General features: G+C 34.7%; 1 protein-coding gene across 6 annotated transcripts in view; it reads right to left on the bottom strand.

Moving 5' to 3' along the window:
* NOL4 (nucleolar protein 4) overlaps positions 1 to 20,818 on the bottom strand; it is a 356,147-nt gene that overhangs the window by 256,794 nt on the left and 78,535 nt on the right. For 3 of the 6 annotated variants that reach the window (XM_066246992.1, XM_066246993.1, XM_066246994.1), the window contains exon 2: positions 11,693 to 11,842. In XM_066246992.1, the coding sequence (XP_066103089.1) occupies positions 11,693 to 11,842 (150 nt within the window). Of the gene's footprint in view, positions 1 to 10,678; positions 10,742 to 11,692; positions 11,843 to 20,818 lie in introns of those variants that run through there. The other 3 variants (XM_066246995.1, XM_066246997.1, XM_066246998.1) reach the window with 2 other exon arrangements.

The following is a 20,818-nucleotide window of genomic DNA, read 5'->3' as shown; positions in this document are numbered from 1 at the left end:
TTCCAAAAATTTATATGGAACCAAAAAAGAACACGAATAGCCTCAGCAATCTTGAAAAAAAAGAATAAAGTGGGAGGTATCACACTTCCTGATATCAAGTTATACTACAAGGCCATTGTACTCAAAACACCTTGGTACTGGCATAAGAAAAGGCATAAAGACCAATGGAATAGAACAGAGAACCCAGAAATAAACCCATATCTTTATGGACAATTGATATTTAACAAAGGAAGTAAGAGCTTATAATGGAATAAAGACAGTCTCTTTAACAACTGGTGTTGGGAAAATTGGACAGCTACCTGCAAAAAAAATGAAACTTGATCACCAACTTACACCATTCATAAAAATAAACTCAAAATGGATAAAGGACTTAAATGTAAATCATGAAACCATAAGCATCCTAGAAGAAAACATAGGCAGTAAGCTCACTGACATCTATCACAGCAATATATTTGCTGATTTATCTCCACAGGAAAATGAAATAAAAGACAGAATAAACAAATGGGACTATATCAAACTAAAAAGCTTTTGCACAGCTAAAGACAATATGAACAGAATAAAAAGACAAACCACACAATGGGAGAACATATTCGACAATACGTCTGATAAGGGGTTAATAACCAAAATTTATAAAGAACTTGTAAAACTCAACACCAGAAAGACAAACAATCCAATCAAAAATGGGCAAAATAAATTAATAGATATTTCTCCAAAGAGGACATACAGATGGCCAATAGACAGATGAAAAAATGTTCAACATCACTTATCATTAGAGAAATGCAAATTAAAACCACAATGAGATATCACCTCACACCAGTCAGAATGGCGCTCATTAACAAAACAACACATGATAGGTGCTGGTGAGGATGTGGAGAAAGGGGAACCCTCCTGCACTGCTGGTGGGAATGCAGAACTGTTGTGGCCACTGTGGAAAACAGTATGGAGATTGCTCAAAAAATTAGAAATGGAACTGCCCTTTGACCCAGCCATCCCACTTATAAGGATATATCCCAAAGACATCATATCACTGACTGAAAAAAAGAAATGCGCCCCCATGTTTATGGCAGCATTGTTCACAATAGTGAAGATCTGGAAACAGCCCAAGTGTCCATCAGTGGACAAGTGGATTAAAAAGCAGTGGTACATATATACAATGGAATGTTATGGGGCCATGAAAAGAAGGAAATCTTACCTTTTGCAACAACATGGATGGACCTGAAAACTATTATGTTGAGTGAAATGAGCCAGGCAGAAAAAGAAAAATATCATATAACCTCACTCATTTGAGGAATCCAAGGAATAATGAGAACTGAGGAATGGAATTGAGACAGAGGAGGGATCAAAGGGACCAGAGGAAAGAGGACAGAGGGAAAGGGGATGACAGGATGGGATAAACCTGAAGGGAAGGGGGGAGGGCACTGTGGGGAGGGAGGCAAGGGAGATGTTGAGGGGAATATGGGGGAGGGGGATGCATTGGGGTGACCCTAGATCCTATGTAAACACAATTAATTAATTAATTTAATTAAGGCTGCTAGATAAAACCCTCATGTACAATTAAACATGAATTCCAGGTAAGCATGCAATATTGGGACTAACATATTAAAAATGATCATTTAGGCCCTGGCCGGTTGGCTCAGTGGTGGAGCGTCAGCCTGGTGTGCAGAAGTCCCGGGTTCGATTCCCGGCCAGGGCACACAGGAGAGGCGCCCATCTGCTTCTCCACCCCTCCCCCTCTCCTTCTTCTCTGTCTCTCTCTTCCCCTCCCGCAGCCGAGGCTCCATTGGAGCAGGGATGGCCTGGGCGCTGGGGATGGCTCCTTGGCCTCTGCCCCAGGTGCTAGAGTGGCTCTGGTCGCAACAGAGTGATGCCCCGGAGGGGCAGAACATCGCCCCCTGGTGGGCATGCCGGGTGGATCCCGGTCGGGCGCATGCGGCAGTCTGTCTGACTGTCTCTCCCCGTTTCCAGCTTCAGAAAATAAATAAATAAATAAATAAATAAATAAATAAATAAAATTATCATTTATGTGAAATTTAAATATAACTGGGTATCTTGTATCCTGTTCCATCTGGCCAGTTTACAGTGCACATTTATCTAAGATGAATGAAAGTATGGGTTAGAGCCTGAAAATAATTTAAAATTTGGAACAAATTGTTATGTTAGAAGAAGCAGAGAAAATACCAAGAAGCAGGGTAAGTGGAAGTGATTTTGGGGCAGTCTGCAGGTGATGTGAAATTGCAGTGCCCATTTAAAGCAATATTTTCCAACTTTTTAGACCAACAACACAGGTATATTTCACATCATAAGCTAGTACATATACACATTTATGTCATATCGATTTCTATTCACTTCTATTTCACTTTTTGAAAGTAATCACAACCCATTCAACTGACTTGACAACTCACTAATGGGTTGAGAGACACGGTGTAAAAACTCACTGGTCAAAAGCAGAGGAATGCAGTCCGGCAATTCAAGTATATTTATTGTGGTGTTGAGGGAAGATAGTGGTTCTGGGGTCAAGTTCAAAGTGAAGGCTGAGAAATCCAAAGGAGGTCTAAAGCAGGCAGGACTATTTTTAGACAGTTCAGGTCATATTTTAGACAGCCAAAAGCAATTTGAAAATTTGAGGCAAATGTAACAAATGGAGGGTTAGAGGAATAAAAAGTTAATGTGGTACAGTGACAGAGTTCATTATCCTGCAGGGATAGACACATGGTTCAAGTGTGAGGCAAAAGGCAAAGTCACTCAGTTTGGCGAAAGCACAGAAATCTACTACATGATAAAAAGAAACAGAATTCCAGGGCAACATCAGATGAACTTGGCATGACATCACCTCTGATTCTACTTCTAATGTAGTTGCGTTGCTTTCCAAAATAGACTTTATATTTTTGGTTTGTTTCATACAATGAAGATAAAATATTGGTGAACATCTTTAGTTTGGAGTTGTATTTTGAAATAATTAAGTAGTCATCAACCAAACAAATGAGACAATATGAAAAAGAGACCAACTGGAGTTATACCTCTAGGATTGTGGGTACTATTTTTGTGTCACTTCTTAGGTTCGAATATTTAGTTGTTAAGAAACAGACTGTCAGCCTGACCAGGTGGTGGCACAGTGGATAGAGCGTCGAACTGGGATGCAGAGGACTCAGGTCTGAGACCCCAAGGTCGCCAGCTTGAGCATGGGCTCATCTGGTTTGAGCAAAGCTCACCAGCTTGGACCCAAGGTCACTGGCTTGAGCAAGGGGTTACTTGGTCTGCTGAAGGCCCGTGGTCAAGGCACATATGAGAAAGCAATCAATGAACAACTAAAGGTCTCACAATGAAAAATGATGATTGATGCTTCTCATCTCTTTCCATTCCTGTCTGTCTGTCCCTGTCTGTCTCTCTCTCTGACTCTCTCTGTCCCTGTAAAAAAAAAAAAAAAAAAAGAAGAAAGAAAGAAAAGAAACACTGTCATAACAGAGAATTCTTATATTAGATGAAAAAAGTGAGCAGATGGGCAATGAAAAGATTTTCTTCATACATGTTTTCAAACAGTAAAATAAAGACAGTTCGTAAATATTGCATGCAAATAAAATGAGTCAGCAAGTCAAGTGTTTATACAATTACTTGCAGCATGAGGAGCTACATTAAAATACCCAGTCACACATCGGGAGTATAGAAAATTGATTTCCCTTGATTTTTCTTGAAGAGAGACTGGAGCTGAGGGGAGAACAAGCAGAATCTAACCTTTATGCTCTTAAATTCATTAGCACACCCAAGCTCTCGCTGTCTTCCCTTGCAGTTCCCTTTGTTGAGGTCTCCTTTAATACCCCTGTGAGTTAGTGGAAAAGTTGCACTTCTTTTGAAAGAGATAGCTGAGAATAATGTTGCAATCACTTGAAGCAGGCAAGAATTAGCCATCTTAGGGGAAATGCAGGAAAATGGAAAATGTTTCCCTTCATGCCACAAAGGAGTTCCGTAAGTTACACAACCCTTGCATGCAGGCAAAGTGCAGAATAGGTGAGATGGTAATGATGTGCCACACATGCAGAATTCATCGTCTGAATTCTTGAATTGCTCAACAACTGGCAGATAATGAACACATTTTTCTGAGATACTAAGTGGAGAATTGGCCACATGGTTTCCTTTATAAAATGTTTCTCAACTTGGGGTGTTTACTGTGCTCTTCATGTGACTTTTGGAAATGGGAAGTAGGGATGCATTTTATCACAATAACTGGGGCTTGTATAATGGAACTTAATACTAAGAAGTTAAGGATATTAAATAGCTTGGAGTACTAGAGACAATGTGAATTGTCTTCCAAAAAACCTACAGTGTGGCCCCGGGCAGTTGGCTCAGTGGTAGAGCATCGGCCTGGCGTGCAGGAGTCCCAGGTTCGATTCCCGACCAGGGCACACAGCAGAAGCGCCCATCTGCTTCTCCACCCCTCCCCCTCTCCTTCCTCTCTGTTTCTCTCTTCCCCTCCCGCAGCCAAGGCTCCATTGGAGCAAAGATGGCCGGGGCACTGAGGATGGCTCTGTGGCCTCTGCCTCAGGCGCTAGATGGCTCTGGATACAACAGAGCAACGCCCTAGAGGGGCAGAGCATCGCCCCTTGGTGGGCATGCCGGGTGGATCCCGGTTGGGCGCATGCGGGAGTCTGACTGCCTCCCCGTTTCCAGCTTTGGAAAAATGCAAAAACAAACAAACAAACAAAAACCTACAGTGCCTTTTTGAGAGCACTGCTTTAGACTATACAAACAATATACAACTAATGGATACATATAACAAAAGGCATCATATCATATTTACATGTTTTACACCAAAGAGAAAAAGCACACCAAAATAGAAATGTCTTGGTCCAAATCCCAAATTCTCAGAAGCAGCATCGAAGTCACCAGACCAGTGTCTTTCAGGATTCACCTCTTTGTTACTATGGTCAAGGAGCAGAGCCATGCTAAAGTGTGGTTGGCATATAAGTTCATCAGAGAGGACATTCCCAGGAAAAAAAGTGGAGGGGAAGATAAAGAGTAGAGCAGATAAAAAGATAAACAAAAACAGGGAAGGCTAGTTTCTTTTTACATATCATGAAATGACGAAGACTGTTACAAATAAAGCAAGTAAATAATCTCAATTCTGGGAACATCATGAATGAATACAGTGTGGGCTGTATCCATATGTCACTAAGGAGCACAGATGAAAGAAAGAAAGAAATAGACCTCTCAATGCCTAATTAATGAGAAAAAGCTGCGTAGCAGTATAGCATCAGTCACCCCACAAATAACTTCGTATACATTTTTAAAAGCATGTTCCTATATATTTACCTCAATATAATAATGTTTGAAGTAATTATTATGTTAAAATTTCACATATATTATTTGTGAGCTTCAAAAATACCTACTAATAACACTTACTAATAACCCACGCAAAAATCATACATATAGAACTTTCCTTATCAGGATTTAAATCCACGTCTTGCTGACATCCTAGCCGACACCATTTTCTACTACTTCACACTAGTTCTTCCTATTAAATTATACCCAAATTAAAAACACATATAGGTATCTATACAGATTCACCCATGCATATACTTTGGGAATTCATAAGATTTTACGTATTACACCATCACAATACCCAGGAATACCTATATCTCTGGATCTGCATGGTATAGGTATTATACATTCCGAGTCGTTTTAAAAGCTGCATTGATTCATTTTCACCACAAGGGTGCACTAAAGTAGCAATTTACTAGGCTGGACGTTACAGTTAATGAGGTTACTCCAAGATTAATCTCCTTTCAAAGAATATATCTATTTACTGGGACATTGTTGTTTAATGTAAAAATTATAATGATAAGGTTTTTGACATGAGTTAATAATAAACTGGTTTTGGTGAGCTCTTATATCTTTTGGTGGTCTCTACTACCATGTTCTTAGTATAAAGCATTTTCTACTATTACTCTTGCCCACTTGTGATAATTCTAACTATACCTATATTCTCATATAGGGAGAAACAAATCAACTTTCATGAATGGCAGTACACTCTTCTGATTTAGGATTGCTATTTAATACTCTAATTTCCACGCCACTGATTTTTTCTTTCTGAGATATGTTACACATCTGACTTATCAGTCAGAATAATTTATTTTTAGTCATCAAAAACAGTGGGACTGTTTAACATAAAAATGGGTTTAATATTATGCATACCATGTTTAAAAGGCTATCTTTGATATTTAGAAATCACCTGTGTGAAACCTATATATATGTGAGGGGGAATACATGGGTATGGGTGTATATCTGATAAAAATAAAACAATGCATGAAAAAGTAATGTGTTTATATCCTGCCTCAAAGAGAATAGCATTATTTAGTGAAGCATCAAAATCTTCTCTGAAAAGCAAACAGAAAGAATGTGTGTTAAATATTTATTTTGACTTACTCAGAGCCTTAGAGTTACATAAATCTACTATTCAATGTAAACATGAGTTGTATAGTGTGCAATCTTTCCAGCCATGGGCTACAGCTTTGATTTAATTTCATAATTTCTATTTAAAGTAACTTCTTTACACTTTTAGTTGGTATCAAAAGGCAAGAACTTCACAGAGACGAGGAGAATTTAGTCCTTCAGCAAGTACTTACTAAGTACCTTTTATGAGACAGATCTTTGGCTAAGCTGTGCTTACAGAGTGATATGAGAAACAGACATGGTCTTCCACCATCAGGGATTGTATACTTTTAACATATACTCTAGCCCCACCAAAGAAAAACAAACAAAAGAACTCCACAAAAATATCATAAAATATTTATAACTGAGTAGTGTTTCATATTCATAAACTCTCCAAAATGTACTAGTTGTAAAATATACTTCTAAAGCACTGACTTATTGTGTAACAGTATCATGGAGTTCAATATTAAAGAATGTCTATAAAAAACATTTAAATTTGGAATAATTTTAAGTTTTTATCTGTATTTTGGTAACCAGAACAGTTATTTATTTACGCCACTAGAGTTTATAGTAATAAATTGAAATAAACAACATCATCTACATTCAAAGGGCAGTGTATTGCATTTGTTCATTTCCTAGATTATTAGTGCCAACCTGTTACTCACTTTGGTTAGCATCTTCATCATGTCCTCCAGTACAGTAATGAACCCCTCCACCATTATCCTTGGTGTTACTCCTTCAGAGTTTCAAGAAAACTGAAATATAACCTTCTCATTTTATATGTGAGTAAAATGTAGCCTAAGCCAAAAATAAATAAATAGATAGATAGTTAAATTAATGGTGTGGAACTCCTGGATTATTGTTTAGCGCTATTTTTTCAAATCAAAATGGCTACAAATTGTGCCCATTAGTCTCACTATACTTTGACAGGAATTCTGGGGATTTTTATATGACAAGGTAGCCAAAACTAGTGCAGGTTAAAACAGCCTATTGAGCAGCAAAGATGCCAAACCAATAAATATGTTTATTAAAAAGGAAAAAAAATGACGCTAATTAAAGTTTTGAGGTTAAGTGTACCAGATCTTATAGAAAAGATTTTCCTTTTTGTTTTCAGAGTAGGAATGTAGAAATTCTGCAGGATATATTATTTTTCTATAGTATGTCCCTAGAAAGAAATATCCAATAAATAAACAAATTCTTTAAATAAAACTTATTTTTAAATTTTTCCAAATATTAATATTAACCTCTGGGAAAAGCAAATGAAAGAACTAAAATTCTCCTAAATTTAATCTAGCAAGAGAGCTACCAAACACAGGAACTCTGGCCTTCTTCCACATGTTCTATCTTCCCAGTCAAACCTTGGGGAAAAGTTACACTGTGGCCTGCCCAGGGATACTGACATCTTCAGGATGCACACAAACAGTGCATGGGTTATTACCATCCCTCTCTCCCAACACAGAGGCATGGGGCAAGCAGAGAAAATTATACTGTAATATAATCACAGCAGTGACAGACCTATGTTTATTGTCCTGTTTGTCCTCCTACCTGGAACATGTACAGAAATTGGATAAAGAAGGAGAAATAACAATATTCAAGAGTTTACCATATGCCAAGCTTATCTTAGCACATTTATGTTACTATTCCACATGTACCATTATCTCCCTCTAGGCAGAAAGAGGGAAAAAACTAAACAATTTGCCAAAAATAACACAGACAGCAAGTGCTAGATTTGAAATGTGAAACCGAGTTGGTCTGGCTTCTAGCCTTTTTTTTTTTTTCTTTTAGCTGTAGCATATACTCTCCACTCTGAGTTAAACTAATCTAATTATTAGCGGCTGCATGTATGAGTAATACATGGTAGTTTACGTTATCACACTACAAGTTGTATGTGTGTGTGTTTATGCATATATACATATATAGGCAGACTGTTCTCTCTACTGAAAACACTAACTTTGCCTCTTAGTTCCTGGATTTCTAACAGTTATTCTAATTTTTCATGTTTTTTCAAGAAAAAAAAACTTTGAAACTTAACCCTTTAATGGGACCCTGAGTTAAGAAAACTCTGAAAAGGCAGTTGGGCTTATCCTGTGATAGAACAGAAGTGATAAAAGCCAGAGGAAAGTGATGCATCCTGGAAGGTGGAGTTCAGGCAGAAGTTGAGATGAGTTAAAGACTAGAACACAGAACAACATCCCACATTAGCTTTTGTTTATAATGTTGCATTATTAATTTTGAAGTGACTCTGAAATTGTAAGTACCTGCATGCTATTCTCTGTACAAAGACATATTTTTTCAAATATATATGATAATTGAATGAGCCACACCTCTTCTTCACTCTGTTAATGTATATAATCAACAGTTTGCCACAATCAAGTTCGTGGAAGAAAACTCATTCAATGCACCAATTACAATTAATATGGAAACAGTGACAAATACAGAGGAAAGACCTACAACACTAGAATTCAACAATAACTGAAAATAATAACTAGAATAGCCTCTACATATTCCCAAAATGTGTCATTTTATGTGGATTGTTTTTCAAAGAACTCATGAGTAATAGAACATATACCCACCAATTTCATCAACAGTCAGATCAGTTTGCAATAAAATTTAAATTATATAAATGCCTAGATATTTCAAGGAATGATATACTGCAGAGAGGTAAAAACAAATAGCATTCAAAGTTAATCCAATATTAAAGGACCACCATTTTCCTGCAGAGTGAAAACATAGGAAGATTTGCAAAAAAGGCAAAGTAAATAAAATGACCACTAAATCTATTAATAATATTATTAAGACAATATGACACATTTGAATGATTAGTTATATAAGTAGGGTTTCTTGGCCATGTAGTAAAAGGAAGAAAAAGAAGGTCAATAAACATAATCATGCATGCTCTATGAACTAATGTGTTAGAAGTAGAAAAAATCTTAAACTTAATGAAACCATTATAATTGCAATAGGTATCTAGCTAATTCTACTAATGACTAGCCAATTCCAGTATTGGTATTGAGAACTTAACTCTGACCCCAACAGTCTAGGAACATAATAGCACTAAACCATTCCATTTCAAACTGCATTTAGTTTTATGCTCCATTAATTGAACATTGATATTAATTTTTAACATTAGACTTAAGTTCATGGTAGAGTCAAGTGCACAGTTTTGCTGGCATTGCAGCATGTTTTTCTATGATGAGTTATTTCTCCACAAAATGGAAATGTTTGCTAATTAGGACTCAATTTAGAGATACCAGAAGGTAAAAGAGGCCAAGAAAGAACCTTCATGATATTAAGAAAAGGTGAAAACACTTTTGATGTGAAAATAAACAATAAACTTGGTAAAGAAAAGAATCTTCAAATAGAATGTTCTTAAGAGGAAATAAATGATGTTTTAGATGCTGCTTATGCTTTAAAAGTTGATATCCTTGCCCCAAAATGCTGAAAATGTCTTCATAATGTTAATGCAAAATTATATATGTTTAAAAAGTGTTTACCAGTTTATTGGATATATTTAGCATGCAAAATGGGAATGGATCAGACTCTCCACACTTCATTTAAGAAAAAAAAGGGTGAGATATTTGAGTCTATATTATTGACCCATAATTCTACTTTGGTTAAAGATCTCTAACTAGGACACTGGAAAGATTAAATTATTTTAAGTTGCGTTAGGCACCTAATCAGACTTGGCTGCCACTCTACTACAGACAATGAAGCCACTCGTTTCTTGTTTGTTTTTCATTTAATACAATTAAACTTATGTACATCTACCTTACAAAGTTCTATCAAGTTCAGGTAGCTATTTCATGAAAATAAACTATTATAAGAGTACACAGTTAGTGATATTAGTAGATCAATATGCAATTATTTTCCTAGTGCCATCCAGAGATGAAACCCTGGCTTAGAAGACAGGTGAAATGAGCATGTTCAGTAATATTAGTCTACATAAAAATATACTAAAGAAGATAGGTCATTGCCATTAGTTATGATAAGAATGTCTCCTGAGATATATAAGTCAAAAGAAAGTTTATGTGGCAGAATTATATAAGGAAATTTATAGTAGTGCCTGCCCACAAACCATGCAATTTGGAAACAGCCAAGAAACAAAACCATAGAGAAGGAGAGATAAATACAACATGTATTAGGGGGTTATTATGCAACTACAAAGATTCAATATGACCCTGGAAATATAGCAAAAAATAGTTATGGAAAAGAAGCTATTTCTTATGCTCAGTAGCTAATTTTCAAACATATGTACCTGTATTTGAAACTTTGAGCATTTCACACATTTTTCTGTATCTGAAAAAAAAATGGATCCAGACTGATATTGTGTATCAATATAGCTGAAAACAGTTAATAAAAGGCAGCCAAAAGCAAAGTTTAATAAGAATTCTAAAAAAGAATGTTCTGATTGTTGATATAGTACTTCTGATGTACACTTTGCTCATAATGGAAAAGAATTATTCACTCTTCAATTTTCCTAGAAAGGATGAAATATCTATATTAAGATGGTTTCATAAACATTTTAATTAAATAAAAAACTAGATTAAAGTGTCTAGATCAAAAGGTAAGTACAATTAGACATTTTGGAAATAATATTACTCTATTTTGACAATATATATTTCAATATCTAACAGTTAATTAATTAAATCTGCTTTTCACATAATTTATAATATAAACACTATATATATTCATTTAAAAATGTTCAAGGGCATTAAATCTATGAACATAACATTTAATAATCTATTCTGAAAAATTAAGAAATGCATACCCTTTGGTACAAAGGTATTTATATGAAACATTTAAAAAGTACATGAAATTTTCTTATTCATGTAATTATAGGTATTCAATAGGAACTACTTAAACATAGTAATATGATTTGAAGGGGAAGGAATGTTCAAACTGTAGTGGTAGTATAAAAATTCATATTTCAGTCCATAATTCACATACTATGATATCCTGGAGACATAAAACAAATATATCTTCCCATTTGGGGGCATTTGACTGGACTACCACATAGTAGGTATATTCAAAGAAAACAATATGAGAATTCTAGAGACAGGTTTAAATGATATATAGTAGACTTGGTGAATACATGACCAAAACAGAATCAGTAATAATTAAATTATAGTTTAAATGCTGGGTGTGACCATAGTATGGTCTAATTTAGGCTGAAGACAGAATATTTATAATTATTTAACCCACTTAAATAAATATTTCATGCATGCCATATTTATTTATTTATTTATTTATTTATGACTTTTTAACTTACTGCTTTGTAAGTTCTCTTTTGTCCGGCATGTTTCCGAATTTGTTCTCCATTTGGCCCTGTTTCCACATGCATCGAATAGATAATGTCAAAGAAATCTTCAACCACAGCTACCCGCCGTAAGGACAGCTTCTCGTCTACCCCAGTGCCATCCTGAAAACAAAACAAAACAGAAAAAGCACAAAATTAGTAAAAAAAAAAAAAAAAACCCAACAAGTGTGTTTAGCCTGATGGGTGGTGGTGAAGTGAACAGAGCATTAACCAGAGTGCTAGGATCACTGGTTCAAGACATGGGGTTGCCAGCTCGAGCCCAAAGTAGCCACCTTGAGTTTGAGGTCACCAGTTCAATCTCTAGTCAAGGTATGTATGAGAAGCAATCAATGAATGCACAACTATAGTAAGTTAATATTTCTCTCTCTCTCTCTCTCTTCCTCTAAAAAAAAAACTGCATTTAACACAAAATTAACACATAAAGTAGATTAAACAAAAACATTTTCACAAACTAAAACAAATCATCTAGATAGAATTTTAAATCATGAATAAATATCTCATCATTTTATGTTATTTACATGTAGAACTTTAAGAAACATGAAAAAAGTTACTTGACATAGTTAATTATGCTTACCCATAAATATCATTTTCTTAAGGTTTTATGATGACTTTTTTATAGCTATATCAGTAAAACTTTCTTAAATTACTCTAATACATATTTAAGGACCAGTAATGGTTTTATTACAATAATTTTATTCCAGTTATTGATTCATTCATCCAATCAATATTTATTGCATTGCTGGAAATTTTTATTAGAAAAATAAAAATATGAAATATAATCTAGGAAAGAAAATTAATTTCTTATGCTATTAGTGTTAGACTAAGGGATAGAATGTGTTAAAGGTTAAAAATGTGAGCTCTAGAAATTATCTAGGTGTAAATTTTGAATCCTCCAATCAGAAGTTGTATATTATATGCAAATCACTTAAATCTCTCTTAGTTTTCTGAACTGGAAAACAGAGACAATAGAGCTCATTTAACAGAATGGTAAGAATCAAATGAAATAATAATAATATGTAAAGTATATAACTCAATATTTGGCATATATAGTGAACAAACAACTAATGGTGGCTCTTATAATTTTGATGATCATGATAAAAACATAAACAAAATAGGAGTTCAGAGAATCAAGTTATCACCTCTTGCCAAAGTAGCTTCTTAAAGAAATAGAATATGACATGGGTGATCAAGTAGGACAAAAGCCATTACAGTGGGAATTGTAGCAAAGAGCCAAATTTCCCAATGTGATAGAAATAAGAAATAAATTTGGAATGAGATAAGAATAAAATATAATCCTACATCTCTGCAATGTGAGTTTCCTTCACAAGGGGTGATTAATCTCAGCAAAATTATTATGTAGTCAATGAGTCAAATGACAAGAGCCTCTTTGAACAGTAGTCACTATATAACTGAAAGCAAGTTACATGGTGTTTCTTGTTAGTTTGATGTTTAATTTATTTCTGACTTACAATAGGCCTCAGAAGTAGCAGTGCCTAAAGCAGGTCTATACAAAAATTAGGGGATCAGGGAAGGTGCAGATACTCCACTTTTAGCCTTTTGTATACTGTATTTTCACCAATGAAATAAAAGTTGGTTTTGCATATTATTTGCATAATTGAACAACTTTCTTTCACTTGTTTGCTTTTCTGATGTTCTTGTTTAATTAAAAAATCAAATGCTTCTTTTTTTATTGCTTCATATTCACTTTGAAATATCCCCTAATTTTTGTGAGCAGTGTATATGTGAAGTTGTACATAAAGCTAAACAGACAGTTATTTTGCCTTTCTTCAATGTGATGTGCTCTGCCACAAATGATGCATGTGGATTTTAAGTAGGTTTCAGACCTTTCTTACGTCTCTCCTTTACCATCTCATTTGTCACTCTTCTATACTAGGCCACATACATAATCTCTCATTGCCTTGTGATGCCAGAGCAATATGTAGTCAGCATGCAGAGATGGTGCATGGGGCATGGGACAAGGAATTGTATGAGAAGCACCATTTCAGACACCAACGCTACCACTCCTGCCCAGCCACTACTCCTCAGAGAATGTCTATTTTTCCTTTGCTAGAAATCCAAATTCTAACTCTACCCACCAGCAAAACCACCCATAAAACTTTGTCTTCTTTTCTCTTAGGCATAAAATTTTTCCTCTCAGTTCCTTTGCTTGTTAACCAGAAATAGAGTAATTGTGCTTAGTTAGTACACTATGAGTGATGTGGGATCACAGCCTATTTATTTATTCCTTCAAAAAGTATTCCCCATAGACCAAATACTGCCAAGCTCTCTGCCAAGTGCTAAAGTATATGAGACAGGTACCCAGAGTCTTTGTGGAGTTTAAAGTCCAGCACAAAAAAATATAAAACAAATCATTGCTGAAGTTGTATATTAATTTCCTATGGCTCCTGTAACAAATTACCACAAAATGGTAATTTGTGGCTTAAAACAAGAGAAATGTATTCTCTCATAGACCCGGAGACCATAAATCCAAATCAACATGGCGGCAAGGCTGCATTCCCTCTGGAAGCTAGGGGAAAATCCATTCTTTGTCTCTTCCAGCTTCTGATGATAGCCAGTGTTCCATGGCTTGAGGCCTTAACACATTATCTTCTCCCTTTGATGTATCTCTCCTCTGTGTGTCTCTCTCTCTCTTATAAGAATCCATCTTATATGATAGCATTAAGGGCCCAACCAGAATATCCAGAGTAATTTCATCTCAAAATTTACCATTGACAAGTTAAATTTCATACATAAATGCACATATACTGAGAATAACCAAAATAATATTTTAAAAGAATAAATTTGGAAGTCACACTTCTTGATTTTAAAACTTACTATAAATCTAAATAAAGACAGCATGGTACTGGCATAAGAAGAGATACATAGATCAATGGAATTGAGTTGAAATTATAGATAAACCTTTATTTTCAATTCATTTCCAACAGAAGTGTCAAAACAATATAGTGGGGAAAGAATAATCTTTTCAACAAATAGTGCTGAGACAATTGAATACCCACATGCAAAAGGCTAAAGTAGAATCCCTACCTCATATCATACATGAACATTAAATCAAAATGGATCACAGATTGAAACAAAAGAGCTAAAATTTAAATTTGTATAAGAAAATATAGGAGTAAATGTTTTAAACCTTTTTTTAAGGCAGGTCTTCTTAGTTATGACACCAAAGGCAACAAAAAAATTGATAAATTGAACCACCAAATATAAAAATTCTATGCTGCAGATGATAGCATCAAAAAAGTGAAATGACAAATCACAAAAATGGAAGAAAATATTTGAAAATTATAAATCTAATAAGGGACTTTCATCCATAATATATAGAGACATTTACAACTCAACAGTACAAACACTAATAACAGAATTAAAAAACTGCTAAAGAATTTGAATAGACATTGCTCTAGAGAAGATGTTCAAATGGCAAATAAGCACTAGAAAAGATGTTCAACATCCTTCGTAATCAGGGAAATGTAAATCAAAATGTCAATAACTGCTTCACATTTACAAGATTTGTTATAATAAAAATACTAAGTATTTGCAAAAATCGGGAGAAATTGGAATCTCATGCATTGCTGATTAGAATGCAAAATGATGCAGTTGCTTTGGAAACATCTGGCAGTAGCATGAAAAATTAACATAGACTTACTAGATGATTTAACAAGTCTACAACTATATATTTTTTTCAAGAAGAATAAAAACATACCTTCACACAAAATTTACTGTATGAAATAGCAACATAGTCATAATAGCCAAAAAAGTAGAAACAATTAAAATGGCCCGGAACTGATAAATATATAAACAAAATATGGTATGAACATACATAGAAATATTATTCTGCCATACAAAAAGGATAAAGTATTGATTCACACTATGTCATAGATGAAACTTGAAGACATTAAGGTAATAAAAGAAGCCAGACCCCTAAAGCCAGATATTGGTAATTCTTTTTCTATGAAATGTACAAAAGAGAAAAATTTATGTAGATGTTAAGTAAATTATTGGTTGCTTAGGATTAGGGAAGAGGAGGAATGAGAATTGATTAGTAATGAATACAAATGTCTTTTAGAAGGGATAAAATTTTTCTAAAATTTGATGATGTGACTATACTAAAACATTGAATTGTACACTTTAAATGGATGGGTTGTGTGATATGTGAGTTATATTTCAATAAAGCTGTTAAACTATGTGGTATCCAATAGTTTTCTTCATATTTGAACTTTATGAAAAACAAACAAACACATGAAGAGATGCTCAGACAATACAAATTTAAACAGTCCACAAACGCACGAACTTACAGCGGAAATGGAAGCAACTCAATCACCAAGGTTTATAGTGCTATTAAACATTTAATAACTGTCTCACAAAAAATCATAAATCCCTAGTTTATTATTTATTTTAACAATATCAAGGATGTGTAGCATACACTTTATAAATAATAAAATGTCCACTACATTTTATTTTAAATTCCATATAAACAATTCTTTTTTTAAATTTTATTTAGAAAATTAAACTTAACAGGGTGACATTGATCAATAAGGACATAAGTTTCAGGTAAACATATCTATCACATTTGAACAGTTGATTATGTTGTATACCCATCACCTAAAGTCAAATCATTTTCCATCATCTTATATTTGTCTCTCTTTACACCCTTCCCCACACCCTCCTCATGAAGTCCCCCTCTCCCTGATAACCACTTCACTTTTATCTATTAAACAACTAATTCTAATGGAATGGTTTTGTTGACTTTTGCTGAACTCTTGTGTCTAACCAGCCTATAGTTTCAATTGCACTGTAGTATGTCAAACGGAATTTCATTGTCAAACGGAGTCCCTTTCCCAATAAGTTTTTTTATAATTTAATATGACATGTGAGCTACTATTGAATTATCTCTCCCTTGTATAAATTTTACTTATTAAACTGAAATTTTCTATAGCTTCAGCACAAAGAAGACAATAAAAATAAATAAGTCTAGCCCTGATTTGTGGCATTTACTGATTTCTGTGGTATAAGTACTTCCCCTATAGCATATTTCAAGATACTTATGTGAAGTCAATGAACTCAGAGTTGGAAGGAGATGTCCAATAATGTGCTATTATATAGTGTTTTTACCATATTGTAATTACAGACCAGAATAAACACAACTTAAGAGTATAGATAATAGTACACAGTTGTAAAATAATTAGACAGTGATAGTTTTGAGTATTTACCACTTTTCAATATAAATTACTTAATAAGTCCATTATTTACTTTCAATAGTTGTATTTCAAAATGCCCTATAAAATCCCAAAAATTAGCCTGACCAGGAGGTGGCTCAGTGGATAGAGCATCGGATTGGATGCCGAGGACTCATGTTCGAGACCCCAAGGCTGCCAGCTTGAGCGCGGGCTCATCTGGTTTGAGCAAGGCTCAGCAGCTTGAGCCCAAGGTCGCTGGCTCAAGCAAGGGGTCACTCAATCTGCTGTAGTCTCCCCCAGTCAAGGCACATATGAGAAAGCAGTCAATGAACAACAAAGGTGCCGCAACAAAGGTGCCTCATCTCTCTCCCTTCCTGTCTGTCTGTCCCTATCTGTCCCTCTGTCTCTCTCTGTCTCTGTCACACACACACATACACACACACACAAAAAAAAATTCCAAAAATTAATTATTAGCTCTCATAAGCTAGTACAAGCTAGCTCTAAAATACCACTGGTTTTGTCAGTCAAAATATCTGAATGACATATTTAATGAATTAAGTCAATGTCTTATAATACAGTCCTGTGATCATCTGTTGACATAAGAAGCTTCCGATAAAATTTCAAAATCTAATTGATCTAACCTGACACTTCAAGGTGTTATAAAAAATATAATTACTATTATAAAAATTTTATATTAGAGCTAATATGATACAAAATTAATCAAATTTATAAATTGAGTCTATGATAGCAAGTCTGTGCTCAAAAAATGACTGGTTTATTTAATACCCTTATTATATTACATTAGCACACTAAAATGAAATTGAAGGAAACAATGGTCAAGCTCAAAAACTAGTCATCCTCACTTAACTTTCTGCTAGCTTACTAATTACCAATTGATGAGATAGTACATATACACATACATATTTAAGGCAATCATGAAATTGATCAATGAGACACCAAGTTTAGAGATACTGATATTATTATAATGGAAAAAAATGTCATTCATGTGAAAAGACTTTATGCAGTTCTACATATCTCTTCTTTGCCTTACAGAATCTATTTGGAAGACACTATTCCTGAGTTTCAAATTCAGCTTTTGAAATTCACCATTTTGAACTGTATTATGGAGCCAGACAAGAACCACTGAAGAAAAAATGAACCATTATAGGGTAGCTCTCTCTCCTGCAATGCTTCTGACTCCCATTCTCCACAGGAGATTCTAACTTCTTAGAAGGTCATATGGCAAGATATGAATAGGCACTGATACTAGACTATAACTCAAGCATATTATTTAGATCAAAATGGGATCGTTTTCCACTCAATTAACAATACTTATATAGTCAGAGTTTTGACATATCAAATATAACATCTACTGAAATAATTTTTTACTAATTTAAATTATAATAGAGAATTCAAACTAAGACAAATAAAACACATTTACTGTCTAGGACTCGATGAAAACAGTTATTATCTTTCCTTCCTCAGTCTACATGTTAACAAACATATGCTAACTGTCAAAATCATCCTCATAAGCTAGTTGATGTGATAGAGAGCAATTTTAGTGAAATATTTAGAAATAAAAGCAGGAGGAAGGGCTGCCAGTTCATAAACAATAAATAAAACAACATAATAATGGGAAAAAGAGAGATAGTGAGATAAATATAAATACCTCATTCATTTTAAGTAGCATCATTCAGTTTTTAGGAGTCCTAAACTCAAGAATCAGAGAGACCACCTATAAATAATATATAATTTTCACCAAGACCTTTGAGGCTCTATCTAAACTGAAATGTACCCTTGCTCTTATCCTATCAGTTGATGCTGTAACACTTTCTAATGCCAGATCAGTGATCCCATGCTGAGACACAGTGACGAGTAATGAAAGAAGAGGAGGACTCAGCCTTTGAAGACTGAAAGGTATCCAAAATATAGCTAACTGCAACTATACAAGGATGCTCAGAAGCCTTGGAATACAGTTCTGCAAGAGAGATGCTCATCAGGAGGAGGGCAGTATGAAGACATATATTGGCAAGGCATGGGGAAATTACCTCTACTCTGTACAAGTTACTGTGATAAATCACTTTGTCTGATTAAAAAAAGAAAATCTTATATGCTTCCCTTTCTGAAAGAACTTACAGCCCACCACTAGAAGTATAGTTGAGTCTGCTAAGTAGATAATGATAAAGCCAATATGCTGCAAGACTAGTTCTCAACCTTGGCTACACACTAGAATTTCCTGGTGAACTTTGAAAAATAGTTTGATGCTTAGATTCCTACCTTAGAGAATATGATTAAGTAGGTCAGGGGTACACTGGACATGGGGTTTTTAAAATATCTCCCTTAGCAATTCTAATGTTCAGCCAAGGTTGAGAAAGCAGAGTAGAGGAGTTAGTTGTAGATGAGAATGGAACAGAGTACTCAGATAGACTGAATGTAGTCGTGTATGTTAGACTCGGGAGTAATGTAAATTTTTACTTGCAGTAGGAATAATTCAAGGGTTCTATAACATAAGAATTCCAAAATCAGGCCAGTGCCTTAAAACAACTACTGGAACAGTAAAATGTAAGATGTATCTAGATTAAATAAAGGAGGCCTCAGGAAGGGACGGAAGGGACAGTTGAGAGAAGATTTGCCAAGGTAAAATTCAGCCATTAATCAATAAATGGGTTTATAAAAATAAGGAAAGAAGTCAATGACCCCCCCCCAACGAGGAAAAGTAGGGCATAAAATGAAAAATTGTTAAATGGAGTAGAAACTATAGGGCTGAGGGAGGAGTAGGGCATAAAATGAAAGAAAAGTTGTTAAATGGAGTAGAAACTATGGGGCTGAGGGAGGAGGAGAGCAGCAGATGGTCTCTGTGCCTTAAGTCCCTGCTAACATGCACAGGTGTGGTCCCTCACCCTCTCCACCACTCTGGGGGCAGATGCTGCTACTATTCAGTTTACATACAGTAAGCTGGGCACAGGGAATATAAGTAACTTTTTCAAACCCGGGGGCCATCCCTACGAAGATGAAAGAGACAGGAAAATATACATTTCACTCTTACTCAAGCAGAATGTGCTCATTTTCAAAGTGGCCATTTGCAGCCCTACTCTAGTTTAGCCTTACGGGCAGATTCTGCTGGCCCTCAAGGCTTCAGTTCACTCATCTTTTACAAACAAACAAAATGTGGGTAAAGGAAATAATTCATAAAAGATTATGAACTAAAAAATATCTTTGCTTTTATATCTTGTTTATTGAAGAAATTCCCCCTAATTATATGTAAACTAATATGTTCATAAACCCAGTTATGAACATTTAATCTGCAGCATTCTTATCATTTGTTAAAGTTTTTGAGTTACTGACTATATATCGTTTTAAAAGACAAACAAAAATAACATGTAGAAATATAAACAAGCAATATTTCTGGGAAAAGAAAAAAAAACAGAATAAAGTCAAAGTAGCATAAAAAATGAAGTATTTAAACCTAAAAAAATTAAGTTTTTTGAGAGGCAAACCTTGTAAAAAACATATTAATTTTGTACCAGCAATTCATCTGCAAAAATACAGAAAATTTAATTCCACTTCTTTACATAATTGATGATTTACCCAAGTAAAGAGTATTGAATTCCAAGTTTATGCCTCTTCAATGAGAAGGTAATTCCAAGTATTTATAGAGAATATTCATTCTCTCTTCAGCACAAATGTAAGTCGAAGTTACTAGGAGGCCAATCCCTTCCAGAACAAAGAAGTTTGGGAAAACATTGCTTTGCCATATGTTCAGGCGCTGGCAAATGAGCTTTACTTATCAGATACTCTTTCACTGGAGTGACTTTTCACTGCTTCCTGACACGTGCTGTTGCTACCCCTGAGGTCCAAATAACTTTCAGTTTCAAGGTACTAATTA

This window comes from Saccopteryx bilineata, chromosome 11, assembly GCF_036850765.1.
Source record: "Saccopteryx bilineata isolate mSacBil1 chromosome 11, mSacBil1_pri_phased_curated, whole genome shotgun sequence".
Taxonomy (NCBI): Eukaryota; Metazoa; Chordata; class Mammalia; order Chiroptera; family Emballonuridae; genus Saccopteryx; species Saccopteryx bilineata.
The sequence above is the reverse complement of the archived record's forward strand: the minus strand, read 5'-3'. Positions and strand labels throughout refer to the sequence as shown.